Below are 15,351 nucleotides of genomic sequence, written 5' to 3'. Positions count from 1 at the left end.
TGTTGCTCCCGCGGGGCAATTTTCGAAAGGGACAATTTCCCGTGGGACAATTTCGGGAAGGGGTCGGCGCAGTCGGTAAGGGGTCAGCGCATGTATGATATGGCGGGAAAACAGACGGGGCTGTGTCCTACACTGCTCCAAAAGAAGGACAATATCTAAAATAGCTGCCCCTCTGTGGAGACTCGGCAGCCAGTCCGCACTAACCCATGGCCACCGCTTTCAGGTGGCCACGGGCCTTATAGAAAGGGGCAATTTTGGCCCCCTGAATTTCTCTGGATTGTCCGCCCCAATGAACCCTTCGAAAATGGTAGGTGCACCCCGTTTGGGCCGGGGGGCCATTTTGTGTTTTAAAAATAAGCAAAAACCTTCAGATAATGAAAGTTGTCTGGTATACTAAAGTTTTCTCATTTCTTTAACAGCAAAGTGTGATCCAGTATGTCAGCATGGTGGCGTGTGTGTGAGGCCTAATAAATGCTTGTGTAAGGAGAGCTACACTGGACCACAGTGCGAACAAGTGGATAGGAACATTCAAAGAGTGGCAAGGGCAGGTATTATTCAACCGCCAATATAACATATATACCTTTTAAAGTAATAATTTGCATGAAATTGTTTTAGTGGTTAATGAGATTTAGCTGACTAGGTTAAAAGAAAAATTGAGCTCCTCCAGTGACTGTTAGTAAAACAGTGTGTAGCTCAGTCGTATAGACTGAAAGGTTCGTGATTGGATTCCTGATCTGTGCTATGTTCGCTGATCTCAACAGGAGTAAATGGTAGAGCCACAGCAATTGGTCTCAATGCCCATGGGTTAGGGAAAGCGAAATTAGCCAGGGTTCCTACTACTGATTGCTTTCCAGTGGCCCCTGCTGCAAAGTGCACATCTGGAAATGTAAGGTGAGGATATAATCAGCCATAATGCCCTCAATGGTGGAAGTGCTTGCTGATATCACTGTTCAGGTTCACACATATAGAATTCGCAGTTAGGTAAGGCGTAGAGGATGCCTGCCCCACCCATTGAATCTTGCCCCCAGCAGAAGTTGACACTTTCAGGTGTCATTTTGCAGGTGGAAGCTGCTTTTAAAACTGGGGTTTCATTGCCTGACAGGCCAATCTTTCAGCCAATCGAAGTCCTCACTTGGAAGACTGAAGGTCACAGCATAAAGGTTAATATGTGTGGGCAGGTCAAAACAGAAAGAGGCTCTGCAAGTGAGTAAACTTATTCATTTGTTTGTTTGCCATTGCCATCTTTAACTCAATGATCAGTAAATTTACCTGCACCACCATGGCTAAAATATTCTGCTTTGCTTTTTATGTAATCTTTCAGTGCAGAATTACTCATGTGGTTCTAATTGTGGCAAACCGACATTGTGGTGTACTGTACATAGTGTTCCTGGTCGGTTTAGTGCCACAGAGTGAATTTTTGAAAAAAAACATGCCCAAAGTGCTTGAAAAGAGCAATAGTTTCACAGTACATCAGTTGTTCGTAAACCGTTAGAGTCCATAATATGGGATGAAATTACTAAGCACGTGGAGTAACATGAGCTAATCAGGGCCAATCAGCATGGGTTTCTAAAAGGCAGGACATGCTTAAACAACCTTATAGAATTTTTTGATGCAATAATAGAGGGAAAATAAAAGACATGCCATGAATGTGATTTATATGGGACAGATTTTCACCTTCACTGCCTAGGCGATAATCTTGGCAGAGCCTTTTACAGAATCCACCCAATTTTCATTCCATTGATAAGTTACCACATAAGATAGAGAGGGCAAAGATAATAGCACATGAAGTAAGGGGATGTGGCCACTTGGATAGAGAGATGATTGGAGGGCACAAAGCCAAGGGTAGGGGGTAAAAAGAAGTTTCTTGGAATGGAAAGGTATGGTGAATAATGTTTCACAACAGTGCATGTTGGGATTCTTCTTTATCACAAACAAAATTATCTGGACTTGGAAATTGAGGGAACAATATCAACATTTGCTGATGAAACCAAATTGGGGAATATGGCAAATTGTGATAAAAATTGTGAAAGACAGCAGAGGGAAACTATAGTCTAGTTGGATAGGCAGCAAGGTGACAAAAGCAGTTCAATGTAGAAACATGTGAAGTATTACATTTTGGATAGGGAAAGAAAATACACTTTAAATGTCGGCTTTTAAAGAGCATATAGGAGCTGAGGGACCTTGGTGTGGAGATACACAGTTTAAGGTGGCAGCAGAAGTATCTAAGTTCATAAAAAATGAAACAGAATCTTTGGTTTTACAATCAGAAACATAAAATACAAAATAATAGAGGCAGTGTTAAACTTGTGCAAGAATTTAGATCACAATTGAGTACTCTTTGCAATTTTGGGCATCCCTTTATAGGAAGAATATCAAAGCAGTGAAGCAGGTGCTATGTGGATTCATAGAAATATAGAAAGTAGGCCATCCGGCCCTTCGAGCCTGCACCACTATTCAATAAGATCATGGCTGATCATGTAACTTCAGTACCCCATTCCTGCTTTCTCTCCATACCCCTTGATCCCTTTAGCCGTAAGGGCCACATCTAACTCCCTTTTGAATATATCTAATGAACTGACTTCAACAACTTTCTGTGGTAGAGAATTCCACAGGTTCACCACTCTCTGAGTGAAGAAGTTTCTCCTCATCTCGGTCCTAAATGGCTTACCCCTTATCCTTCGACTGTGACCCCTGGTTCTGGACTTCCCCAACATCGGGAACAGTGTTCCTGTATCTAACCTGTCCCGTCCTGTCAGAATCTTGTATGTTTCTATGAGATCCCCTCTCATCCTTCTAAACTCCAATGTATAAAGGCCCAGTTGATCCAGTCTCTCCTCATATGTCAGTCCAACCATCCCGTGAGTTAGTCTGGTGAACCTTCGCTGCACTTCCTCAACAGCAAGAATGTCCTTCCTCAGATTAATAGACCAAAACTGCACACAATACTCAAGGTGTGGTCTCACCAAGGCCCTGTACAACTGCAATAAGACCTCCCTGCTCCTATACTCAAATTCCCTCGCTATGAAGGCCAGCATGCCATTTCCTTCTTTACTGCCTGCTGTACCTAGAAACATAGAAACATAGAAAATAGGTGCAGGAGTAGGCCATTCGGCCCTTCTAGCCTGCACCGCCATTCAATGAGTTCATGGCTGAACATGCAACTTCAGTACCCCATTCCTGCTTTCTCACCATACCCCTTGATTCCCCTAGTAGTAAGGACTTCATCTAACTCCTTTTTGAATATATTTAGTGAATTGGCCTCAACAACTTTCTGTGGTAGAGAATTCCACAGGTTCACCACTCTCTGGGTGAAGAAATTCCTCCTCATCTCGGTCCTAAATGGCTTCCCCCTTATCCTTAGACTGTGTCCTCTGGTTCTGGACTTCCCCAACATTGGGAACATTCTTCCTGCATCTAACCTGTCTAACCCCGTCAGAATTTTAAACGTTTCTATGAGATCCCCTCTCATTCTTCTGAACTCCAGTGAATACAAGCCCAGTTGATCCAGTCTTTCTTGATAGGTCAGTCCCGCCATCCCGGGAATCAGTCTGGTGAACCTTCGCTGCACTCCCTCAATAGCAAGAATGTCCTTCCTCAGGTTAGGAGACCAAAACTGTACACAATACTCCAGGTGTGGCCTCACCAAGGCCCTGTACAATTGTAGCAACACCTCCCTGCCCTTGTACTCAAATCCCCTCGCTATGAAGGCCAACATGCCATTTGCTTTCTTAACCGCCTGCTGTACCTGCATGCCAACCTTCAATGACTGATGTACCATGACACCCAGGTCTCTTTGCACCTCCCCTTTTCCTAATCTGTCACCATTCAGATAATAGTCTGTCTCTCTGTTTTTACCACCAAAGTGGATAACCTCACATTTATCCACATTATACTTCATCTGCCATGCATTTGCCCACTCACCTAACCTATCCAAGTCCCCCTGCAGCCTCCTAGCATCCTCCTTGCAGCTCGCACTGCCACCCAGCTTAGTGTCATCTGCAAATTGGAGCTATTACATTCAATTCCTTCATCGATATCATTAATGTATATTGTAAATAGCTGGGGCCCCAGCACTGAACCCTGCGACATCCCACTAGTCACTGTCTGCCATTCTGAAAAGGACCCATTTATTCCCACTCTTTGCTTCCTGTCTGCCAACCAGTTCTCTATCCACATCAATACATTACCCCAATAACATGTGCTTTAATTTTGCACACTAATCTCTTGTGTGGTTTCTTGTCAGAAGCCTTTTCAAAGTCCAAATACACCACATCCACTGGTTCTCCCTTATTCACTCTAATAGTTACATCCTCAAAAAATTCTATAAGATTTGACAAGCATGATTTCCCTTTCATCAATCCATGCTGACTTGGACCGATCCTATCACTGCTTTCCAAATGCTATTACATCTTTAATAATTGACTCCAACATTTTCCCCACTACCGATGTCAGGCTAACCAGTCTATAATTCCCTGTTTTCTCTCTCCCTCGTTTTTTAAAAAGTTGGGTTACATTAGCTACCCTTCAATTCATAGGAACTGAACCAGAGTCTATAGAATGTTGGAAAATGACTACCAATGCATCCACTATTTCTAGCGACATTTCCTTAAGTACTCTGGAATGCAGACTATCAGGCCCTGGGGATTTATCAGCCTTCAGTCCCTTCAATTTCCCTAACACCATTTCCTGAATAATAAAGATTTTCCTCAGTTCCCTCTTCTCGCTAGACCCTCGGTCCCCTAGTATTTTCGGGAGGTTATTCGTGTCTTCCTTAGTGAAGACAGAACCAAAATATTTGTTCAATTGGTCTGCCATTTCCTTGTTCCCTATTATGAATTCCCCTGATTCTGACTGCAAGGGACCTACATTAGTCTTCACTAATCTTTTTCTCTTCACATATCTATAGAAGCTTTTGCAGTAAGTTTTTATGTTCCCTGCAAGCTAACTCTCATACTCTATTTTCCCCCTCCTAATTAAACCCTTAATCCTCCTCTGCTGAATTCTAAATTTCCCCCAGTCCTCAGGTTTGCTGCTTTTTCTGGCCAATTTATATGCCTCTTCCTTGGATTTAACACTATCCTTAATTTCCCTTGTTAGCCACGGTTGAGCCACCTTCCCTTTTTTATTCTTATGCTACACAGGGATGTACAATTGTTGTAGTTCATCCATGTGATCTTTAAATGTTTGCCATTGCTGATCCACCGACAACCCTTTAACTATCAGTCTCCAGTCTATCCTAGCCAATTTACGTCTGATACCGTCGATGTTTCCTTTCTTTAAGTTCAGGACCCTAGTCTCTGAATTAACTGTGTCGCTCTCCATCTTAATGAAGAATTCTACCATATTATGGTCACTCTTGCCCAAGGGGCCCCGCACGACCAGATTGCTAATTAATCCTCTCTCGTTACACAAGACCCAGTCTCGGCTGGCCTGCTCTCTAGTTGGTTCCTCGACATATTGGTCTAGAAAATCATCCCTTAAACACTCCAGGAAATCCTCCTCCATAGTATTGCTACCAGTTTGGTTAGCCCAATCAGTATGCAGATTAAAGTTACCCATGATAACTGCTGTACCCTTATTGCATGCATCCCTAATTTCCTGTTTGATGCCATCCCCAACCTCCCTACTACTATTTGGTGGTCTGTACACAACTCCCACTAATGTTTTCTGCCCTTTGGTGTTTCGCAGCTCTACCCATATAGATTCCACATCATCCACGCTAATATCTTTCCTTACTATTGCGTTAATCTCCTCTTTAACCAGTAACGCTACCCCACCTCCTTTTCCTACCTGTCTGTCCTTCCTGAGTATTGAATATCCCTGGATGTTGAGTTCCCAGTCTTGGTCACCCTGGAGCCATGTCTCCATAATCCCAATTACATCATATCCATTAACAGGTATCTGCACATTTAATTCATCCACCTTATTACGAATGCCTCACATTGAGACTCAGAGCCTTCAGGCTTGTTAAAAAAAACACTCTTTGTCCTTTTAGAATTATGTTGTAATATGGCCCTTTTGATTTTTGCCCTTGATTTCCCTGCCCTCCACTCTTGCTTTTCTCCTTCATACCTTTTGCTTCTGCCCCCTTTTAACTTCCCTCTGCCTACCTGCATAGATTCCCACCCCCCTGCCTTTTTTAGTTTAAACCCTACCCAACAGCACTAGCAAACACTCTACCTAGGACATCAGTTCCAGTACTGCCCAGGTGCAAACCGTCCGGTTTGTATGGGTCCCACCTCCCCCAGAACCAGTTCCAATGTCCCAGGAATTTGACTCCCTCCCCCTTGCACCATTCCTCAAGCCACGTATTTAGCTGAGCTATCCTGCGATTCCTATTCTGACTAGCACGTGGCACTAGTAGCAATCCTGAGATTACTACCTTTGAGGTCCTACCATTTAATTTAACTCCTAGCTCCCTAAATTCAGCTTGTAGGACCTCATCCTGTTTTTTTACCTATATCATTGGTACCTATATGTACCACGACAGCTGGCTGTTCACCCTTCCTTTCCAGAATGGCTGCAGCCGTTCCGCGACATCCTTGACCTTTGCACCAGGGAGGCAACATACCAGTCTCGTTTGCGGCCACAGAAACGCCGATCTATTCCCCTTACAATACAATCCCCTATCACTATTGCTCTCCCACTCTTTTTTTTTTCCTGCCCTCCTGTGCAGCACAGCCACCCCTGGTGCCATGGACTTGGCTGCTGCTGCCTTCCCCTGATGAGTCATCTCCCCCAACAGTACCCAAGGTGGTGTATCTGTTTTGGAGGGAGATGCCCGCAGGGAACCCCTGCACTACCTTTCTTCCACTGCTCTTCCTGATGGTCACCCATTCCCTATCTGCCTGTGTAACCTTTACCTGCGGTGTAACCAACTCACTAAACGTGCCAGTCACGACATCCTCAGCATCGCGGATGCTCCAGAGTGAATCCATGCGCAGCTCCAGTGCCGCAATGTGGTCCATCAGGAGCTGCAGCTGGATACACTTCCTGCACATGTAGTCGTCAGGGACACTGGAAGCGTCCCTTACTTCCCACATAGCACAGGAGGAGCATGACACGGGTTAGGGCTCTCTTGCCATGACTTAACCCTTAAATTACTTAATTTGGCAACAGTGCCAAAGGTTTCTTACTGCTAAGAACAAGAAAAAAGATAAAGAAAAAGAAAACTACTCACCACTCAACCAGCCAATCACTTACCCTCTTGGCTGTGACGTTACCGTTCGATTACTTTTGACTTCTTTCCTACTTTTGACCCTGTTGCAGCTTGCTGCACCCGAACTGCCGCTGGGCCTTTATAGGCCGCCGCTGCTGCTCCTCCGGCCGCTGCTCCCGAACTGCCGCCGACCCAGGACTGCCGCTGGGCCTTTATAGACTGTCGCTGCATGTTACCAGGGATTAGAGGTTATAGTTATGAAGAAGTTGAGAGTTTTACACTTGAGCTGAGAAGGTTAAGGGGTGAGCCAATAGAGGTCTTCAAATTATGATGGGTTATTTTCATGTAAATTATATGTTGTTTCCACTGTTCAGCAAGATGATAACGAGGACACAAATGAAAGAATATCATAGAATTGAGGGAGAGGAGTTGAAAAACATCTTTAAACATCTTTATACAGAGATTGGTTAATTTGGACTAAAAAATGTTGCTGAAGCAGAGTCCATAAATTATTTTAAAAGTGAATTAGATAGTTGTAAAAAAGGAATTTTAAAGAGTACAGGAAGTGGCCAGAAAAGTGGGATTAGATTAGGTGGGTCGTGGAGAAAAACACATACTTGATGGGACAGTTGGTCTGCTTCATGCTGTAAAATTCTATGATCTGTAAGATCTGCCAAAGTAGGCAGGAGAGAAACACTTCAAATTGTGTATACTATGTATAATAAACAAAACTCATAGAAACATGCAATTGTAATAGCCTTCTACTTGTCATATGATTAGTAACATATATTTAGTTCTACCAAATCATTTATTATTGCAATTTCCTTCCCTCCCTCCCCGCTCCCCAGCTAGAAGAATCCCTTACATTCAGCTCTGCTAGAAAGATGGATTTCAAGTGCTCTGACTCTGATTTTATAAAATAACTTTTATAAAATAAATTTCATGTTCAGTCTTGTGGCCAGAATTGTTCAAAATTGAAGACATATGAAGGATCCTCTGTTAGTTAAACACAAAATTTATCCCATGAGGAAAGTGGGAAAGTGGTTTAAATAACTCATAAGTGCTATGGAGCTCTTAGTTATGTGTAGTGTTCTAACAAATGTCGTATTTAGCCGATAAATGTGCTCAAACTGTTCATAACAAATTGTCAAAATGTTTTTTGTTTTAAAGATGTTTTATATTTCTAGCTCTGTGAATCTGGGAGTATAAAAATTGTATATTTTAGTTGCATTTAAGGGATGATTCTACAAACCAGCACACTCAGGAAGTGTATCATAGGAAATTGTAGGCATGCACCCTGAAATTTTGTGCCCATTAAAAAATGGATCACAAACAAGGCTGGGGGCACTGGATCTCAAAATCTTCCATTTAATATTATAGACAAGTGTCAGTAACAGTGAGGATGCTACCCTGTTGTGGTGAGTGCTATAACTCAACCTATACTTTTTATCTGTATGGCCCCTATTTTCCACTTGCTGGATTTTTGGTGCTCGCACATGTTAACACACGATTTTGGGACTTTTGCCGAAGAAATATTTGAATTTGGCACAGCGCGCTCCAAAGTTAGTCTGGGGGGGTGGGGGCGAAGCTTCAAGTCTGCACTAAAAATTCTCTGGGCATGCACGAAAAGCTGATCTTGCCAGGGCAACCAGAGACGCTGAAGCCCGCTCTTCTGAAAGTACTCCTACCCCACCACTGCTGATAGGGCCATGAAGGACCTCTTTCCCACCCCCCCCCACCCGCTGGACCCGCGGCCACCGCTCCTCCGCCCCCCCCCACCCCCCAACCCAGCTGGACACGTGGCCGCTACCCTTGCTGGACCCGCGGCTAAAGCTTCTCCAACCCCCCTCCCCCAGTTGGATCCACTGCAATCCCAGGCCAAATGGCCCTTCAACTCGTGGGGGGACAATTGGCCTGGGATTGCAGCGGGTCCAACGGGGGGAGTAGTCCTATGGGCCGGGATTGCTGTGGGGAGGAGCAGTCCTATCAGCCCATAAATCTTCTTCCCTTGCTCCAAAAAGAGTTCCCTGTGGGGAAAAAAAAGTACTTTATGTTGTATTCTTACTGCTTCGTTCCTGCCTTCTTCAGCGCCGCACTGATTCCTCAACTTAACAGATGGATTTTTTTGCGGTGCTTTTGGCTAGTGTGCGCCGCACTGAAAAAAATCGTGGCCAGCCAAAATCGGTTATAGGGCCTAAAACGGCGCGGAAATCAGTTTTTAACCAGACCTGCACAAGATAAAAGTTCACGAGGTTGGGAGTAATATATTAGCGTGGATAGAGGATTGGTTAACTAGCAGAAAACAAAGATTCAGGATAAATGAGTCATTTTCCGGTTGGCAAACAGTGACTGGTAGGGTGTCGCAGGATTCGGTGCTGGGGCCTCAACTATTTACAATCTATATTAATGATTTGGATGAAGGGACTGAGTGTAATGTTGCCAAGTTTGCTGATAATACAAAGATGGGTGGGAAAGCAAATTGTGAGGAGGACACACAAAATCTGCAAAAGGATATAGACAGGCTAAGTGGGCAAAAATTTGACAGATGGAGTATAATGTGGGAGAATGTAAGGTTATCCACTTTGGCAGAAAAAAATAGAAAAGCAAATTATAATTTAAATGAAGAAAAATTGCAAAGTGCTGCAGTACAGAGGGACCTGGGGGCCCTTGTGCGTGAAACACAAAAAGTTAGTTTGCAGGTACAGCAAGTAATCAGGAAGGCAAATGGAATGTTGGCCTTTATTGCAAGGGGGATAGAGTATAAAAGCAGAGAAGTCCTGCTACAACTGTACAAGGTATTGGTGAGGCCACACCTAGAGTACTGAGTACAGTTTTGGTCTCTATATTTAAGGAAGGATATATTTGCATTGGAGGTTGTTCAGAGAAGGTTCACTAGGTTGATTCCAGAGATGAGGGGCTGACTTATGAAGGTAGGTTGGGCCTATACTCATTAGTGTTCAGAAGAATGAGAGGTGATCTTATCGAAACATATAAGATAATGAGGGGGCTCGACAAGGTGGATGCAGAGAGGATATTTCCACTCATAGCGGATACTAAAACCAGGGGACCTAGACTCAGAATAAGGGTCCGCCCATTTAAAACTGAGATGCGGAAGAATTTCTTCTGAGGGTTGTAAATTTATGGAATTCTCTGCCTCAAAGAGCTGTGGAGGCTGGGAAAGTAAATATATTTAAGGTGGAGATAGACAGATTAAGGGAATAAAGGGTTATGGGGAACGGGCAGGGAAGTGGAGCTGAGTCCATGATCAGATCAGCCATGATCTTATTAAATGGCAGAGCAGGCTCGAGGGGCCAGGTGGCCTACTCTGCTCCTATTTCTTATGTTCTTATGTACAAAAAACTATCGCTGCCGGTGTACAAACTTTCAGGAAAATTGCAAAATCATGATTGCTCAAAAAAAATGGCATCCAATTGTGGCAAAAATAGAGCCCATGGAGTCTCAATCAGAAAGAGTCAGTGATTTTTAATGAACAGTAATGAAATAGAGAGACAAAAATGATTACAAAATGAAGAGAGTGCAATTCAAGGCTAGCGCTGAGAGGAGGATCACCTATCAGATGACTAACTATTTCTTGTATCCTAGTCAGCTGCTAGAAGAGCCTATCCAGATGGGAATCCATTCAACTTTTGGATGAACTTGGGTTGTACAGAGTGTTGAAAGTTGTTGAGGGGAAATTAAACCTTTGGTAGAAAAGAGCCTTGAAAGCAACTCTTGCAATGGAAATATGCAAGAGTTCAATTTGAGGTCAGAGCAGGTAATGAGGTCAGGAATGTTCATAGATATGAAATGATTGGCAGAGTGGATTAGACAGGTCCCACAAATGTGATAAGGTGGTTAAGAAGGCATATGGAATGCTTGTCTTTATTGGCCGAGGCATAAAATACAAGAGCAGGGAGGCTATGCTTAAATTGTATAATACACTGGTTAGGCCACAACTGGAATACTGCGTGCAGTTCTGCTTGCCATATTACAGTTGATTGCACTGGAGAGAGTGCAGAGGAGATTTACGAGAAGCTGCCTGGAATGGAGAATCTTAGCTATGAGGACAGATTGGATAGGCTGGGTATGTTCTCCATGGAACAGAGGAGGCTGAGGGGAGACCTCATTGAGGGATATAAAATTTTGAGGGGCCTGGATATAGTGGATAGCAAGGGCCTATTTCCCTTGGTGGAGGGGTCAATTACGAGGGGGCATAAGTTTAAGGTGGTTGGTGAAAGGTTCAGAGGGGAATTGAGGGGTAGCTTCTTCACGCAGAGGGTTGTGGGGGTCTGGAACTCACTGCCTAGAAAGGTGGTAGAGGCAGAAACCTTCACCACATTTAAAAGATTGTTGGATGGGCACCATAAGCTGCAGGGTTATAAACCTAGAGCTGGTAAGTGGGATTAGACTGGATAACCTCTTGTTGGCTGGCGCAGATACGATGGTAAGTACTTCAAGGAATCTAATACGGCCAGAGTGATGATCTGGACTAGTTTTGATTACCTGGATGGTTGGGAGAGGAATTTTCCCAGATTTTTTTTCCCCAATTGGCCTGGGTTTCTATCTGTTTTTTGTCTCTCCCAGGAGATCTCATGGCTCCGGTTGGGGTGGAGTGTAAAATGTTGCAATACATGGGGTATCACAGTTGTGTGGGGTGGACTGGTTGGGCCGGATGCTCTTTACTTGTCCGCCATCGTACATTGTTCATAGGTTTATATGCAACTTTCAGGGCTGCTGACCGAGGGCCATGTGGCTCTTTGTTGGCCGGCACGGACACGATGGGCCGAAATGGCCTCCTTCTGTACTGTAAATTTCTATGTTTGAACAGCATTCACTCCAGCCCCAACTGATGGGATGAAAGTTTCCTATATCTGCAAGGTGCAAGGGTGCGATGTAGAATGAGTTTGGCTAATCTCAATCCAATTCCTTGTAGGCAGGTGGCTATAGCACAAAACTGCCTTAATGTAGTAATCTCACTCAGATGCAACATAATGGTTGATGTGGAAATTGGAAAATGCATCATACTGGTGTAGTAGGTGGTGTACTTCTGAGATTGGACTAAAACATAGGGCCCAAGTTTCTACATGATAAAAAAACGGGCGCCCCTCCGAGCTGGGCACCCGTTTTTCGCGCCTAAAATGGCGCCGGAAAAAAAAACGAGCGATTCTGGAGCGTTCTGCAGCTCCTTGTCTGCCTGGCGCGGCGCCCAGGGGGGGCGGAGCCTACACTCGCGCCGATTTTGTAAGTGGGAGGGGACGGGTACTATTTAAATTAGTTTTTTTCCTGCCGGCAACGCTGCACGTTCGCGTTGGAGCGTTCGCACATGCTCAGTGTGAAAAAAACATTGGCACTCGGCCATTTTTGTAGTTCTTTGTAGCTGTTTAATTTTTGAACATTTTTTAATAAAAGTACATTGCCATCAGCACAGAGGCTTCTTGTAGCAGTGAGAAGGCTGCAGGAAGCCTCAGAAAGTTGAGGCAGCCGTTTCCCGACGACCTCCCCCTTTTGCCGTCGGGAATTGGCTCCTCAATTTCTGAGGCTTCCTGCAGCCTTCTCCCTTTCCCGCCAGCCGTCTGGAACGGCTCCATTCCCTTCCCCCCCCACCCCCGTGTTCGGTCGGCACCCTCCCTCCCTCCCCCGCGTTGGGTCGGCTCTCTCCCTCCCGCGTTCGGTCGGCTCCCTTCCCTCCCTCCCTGGCTCCCTCCCTCCCGCCCGCGTTGGGTCGGCTCCCTCCCCCGCGTTGGGTCGGCTCCCTCCCCCGCGTTGGGTCGGCTCCCGCCCGCCCGCGTTGGGTCGGCTCCCGCCCGCCCGCGTTGGGTCGGCTCCCGCCCGCCCGCGTTTGGTCGGCTCCCTTCCCTCCCTCCCTGGCTCCCTCCCTCCCGCCCGCATTCGGTCGGCTCCCTCCCCCGCGTTGGGTCGGCTCTCTCCCTCCCGCGTTCGGTCGGCTCCCTTCCCTCCCTCCCTGGCTCCCTCCCTCCCGCCCGCGTTCGGTCGGCTCCCTTCCCTCCCTCCCTGGCTCCCTCCCTCCCGCCCGCATTCGGTCGGCTCCCTCCCCCACGTTTGGTCGGCTCTCTCCCTCCCGCGTTCGTCGGCTTCCCTCCCCCAACCCCCCCCCCCACGTTCGTCGGCTCCCTTCCCTTCCCTCCCCCCCCCCCCCCCTCCCCCGCGTTCGGTCGGCTCCCTCCTCCCGCCCGCCCGCGTTCGGTCGGCTCCTTCATTTTGTGAGGCTTGCTGCACCATTCTCCCTGGCTGAAGCACTTTCACACAGGTAGGAAGATGGTTTATTTAATCGTTTCTTTGCTTATAAATGTTTATTCAGGTTGGATTTATTTGTATAATATTTGTAGAAGCATAAATAAGGATTTATTGTAGAATTTAATGAGTTCCCTTCCCCTCCACCCCCCCCCCCCCCACCTCGTTCTGGACGCCTGATTTGTAACCTGCGCCCGATTTTTTAAATGTGTAGACAAGGTTTTTTCAGTTCTACAAAAATCTTCACTTGCTCCATTCTACTTTAGTTTGGAGTACATTTTCACTGTGGAAACTTTCAAATCAGGCGTTAGTGGCCGGACACGCCCCCTTTTGAAGAAAAAATTCTGTTCCAAAGTAGAACTGTTCTACCTGACTAGAACTGCAGAAAAAAAAATGTGGAGAATTGCGATTTCTAAAATAGTCCGTTCTCCACCAGTTGCTCCTAAAAATCAGGCGCAAATCATGTGGAAACTTGGGCCCATATTGTTGGGGAAGAGTAGAAGAGCATCACTGTGCATCTGGCTGTGTTAGAACTGATCTGGGAGTGATACTGACACTGGGTACATGAAATGGGAAGATTTCTATTCCCCAAAATTAATATCCATCACTGTCAACTTAAAAGTCATTATTTAATTCTTTTATTTCATTCATGGGTTCTGGGTATCGTGGCAGGCCAGCATTTATTGCCCATCCCTAATTGCCCTTGAGAAGGTGGTGGTGAGCTGCCTTCTTGAACTGCTGCTCTTCGTCTGGTGAAAGAACTCACACAGTGCTGTTAGGGAGGGAGTTACAGGATTTTAACCTACCGACGATGAAGAAACGGTGATCTATTTCCAAGTCAGGATGGTGTGTGACTTAGAGGGGAACTTGCAGGTGATGGTGTTCCTATGTGCCTGCTGCCCTTTTCCTTCTAGGTGGTAGAGGTCGCGGGTTTGGGAGGTGCTGTTGAAGTTGGTGAGTTACTGCAGTGCATCTTGTAGCTGGGACACACTGCAGACATGAAGCCCCTCAAACCTGTTCCCTAGCCTGCTGCTCCTAAAGATCCCCAAAACGCTATCTCCACCACATGCATCTCATACTTCCACTTCATGTCTTTACATTGAGTGAATAACTGCCTATTTCAAAATCTTTCTTTCATGTTTTTCCGCTAGCTTTGTCTCCAATAAAATCACCATGTACATACTGTTTTTTCTTCTCTAATAACAGCATCATATCCAGTCTCAGATTGATGGTAACTGCTTTCTCCTTTGTAATTACCATCTTTACCTACTCCACCTGCTACTGCACCACACAATTAACAGGCATCATCGCTTCTCGGCCTTTTGGCTAAGATCAAGTGTAGTATCTGTTCTTATCAGTTTAATATCGCTTCTCGGCCTTTTGGCTAAGATCATGCGTAACTGACCTGACAGGGGAATAACCATGACCCCAACGTGGTTCTCCCTGGATCAGGAAGGTGGTTCTCCTATGCTTTTTGGAAATAGGAGGTGGGTGGGGTTGCTTGACCCATCCACCTCCACGGAGGTGTGTGGGGGGCCTGACCCATCCACCTCCATGGCACGAACCTGGTATTGCAGTACTTCCAGGAACGGTGCAGTGGCTCTAGGCCTTTTGGCTAAGAGCATTGGCGCAGTGATCCTTGATGTGTGCAAGGTGACCTCTGGCGTTTGTAATCTGACAAGATGATTTGACAAAGAATTGGAAAGATTGGCAACGAATAAAAAAAAAAACAGGCATCAGTACCCAATTGTGGCTTTGTGTGTGCATCCCCAACAAAGTACTGCTAAGGCTTTACTTTAGCACCCAGGATGTTTTCTCAAGAGTGGACCCAAGTTCACCATGTGCATCATGGTATCTAATCTTTACTGTAGTAAAGGGATTGTGCACAAATGTCATTGGTCATGTTTATGGTATGTAGTCTATATCTCCAAGGAATTAGC

General features: G+C 45.5%; 1 protein-coding gene and 1 pseudogene across 1 annotated transcript in view; both read left to right on the top strand.

The window, feature by feature from the left end:
- Positions 1 to 15,351, top strand: part of hhip (hedgehog interacting protein) — a 233,580-nt gene that overhangs the window by 217,102 nt on the left and 1,127 nt on the right. Inside the window, exon 13 of the mRNA XM_070865050.1 lies at positions 420 to 548. Coding sequence (XP_070721151.1) covers positions 420 to 548 — 129 coding nt within the window. The remainder of the gene's footprint in view (positions 1 to 419; positions 549 to 15,351) is intronic.
- On the top strand, positions 14,718 to 14,972 carry LOC139251475 (U2 spliceosomal RNA; annotated as a pseudogene).

This window comes from Pristiophorus japonicus, chromosome 2, assembly GCF_044704955.1.
Source record: "Pristiophorus japonicus isolate sPriJap1 chromosome 2, sPriJap1.hap1, whole genome shotgun sequence".
In the NCBI taxonomy this organism is placed as follows: Eukaryota; Metazoa; Chordata; class Chondrichthyes; family Pristiophoridae; genus Pristiophorus; species Pristiophorus japonicus.
The sequence above is the reverse complement of the archived record's forward strand: the minus strand, read 5'-3'. Positions and strand labels throughout refer to the sequence as shown.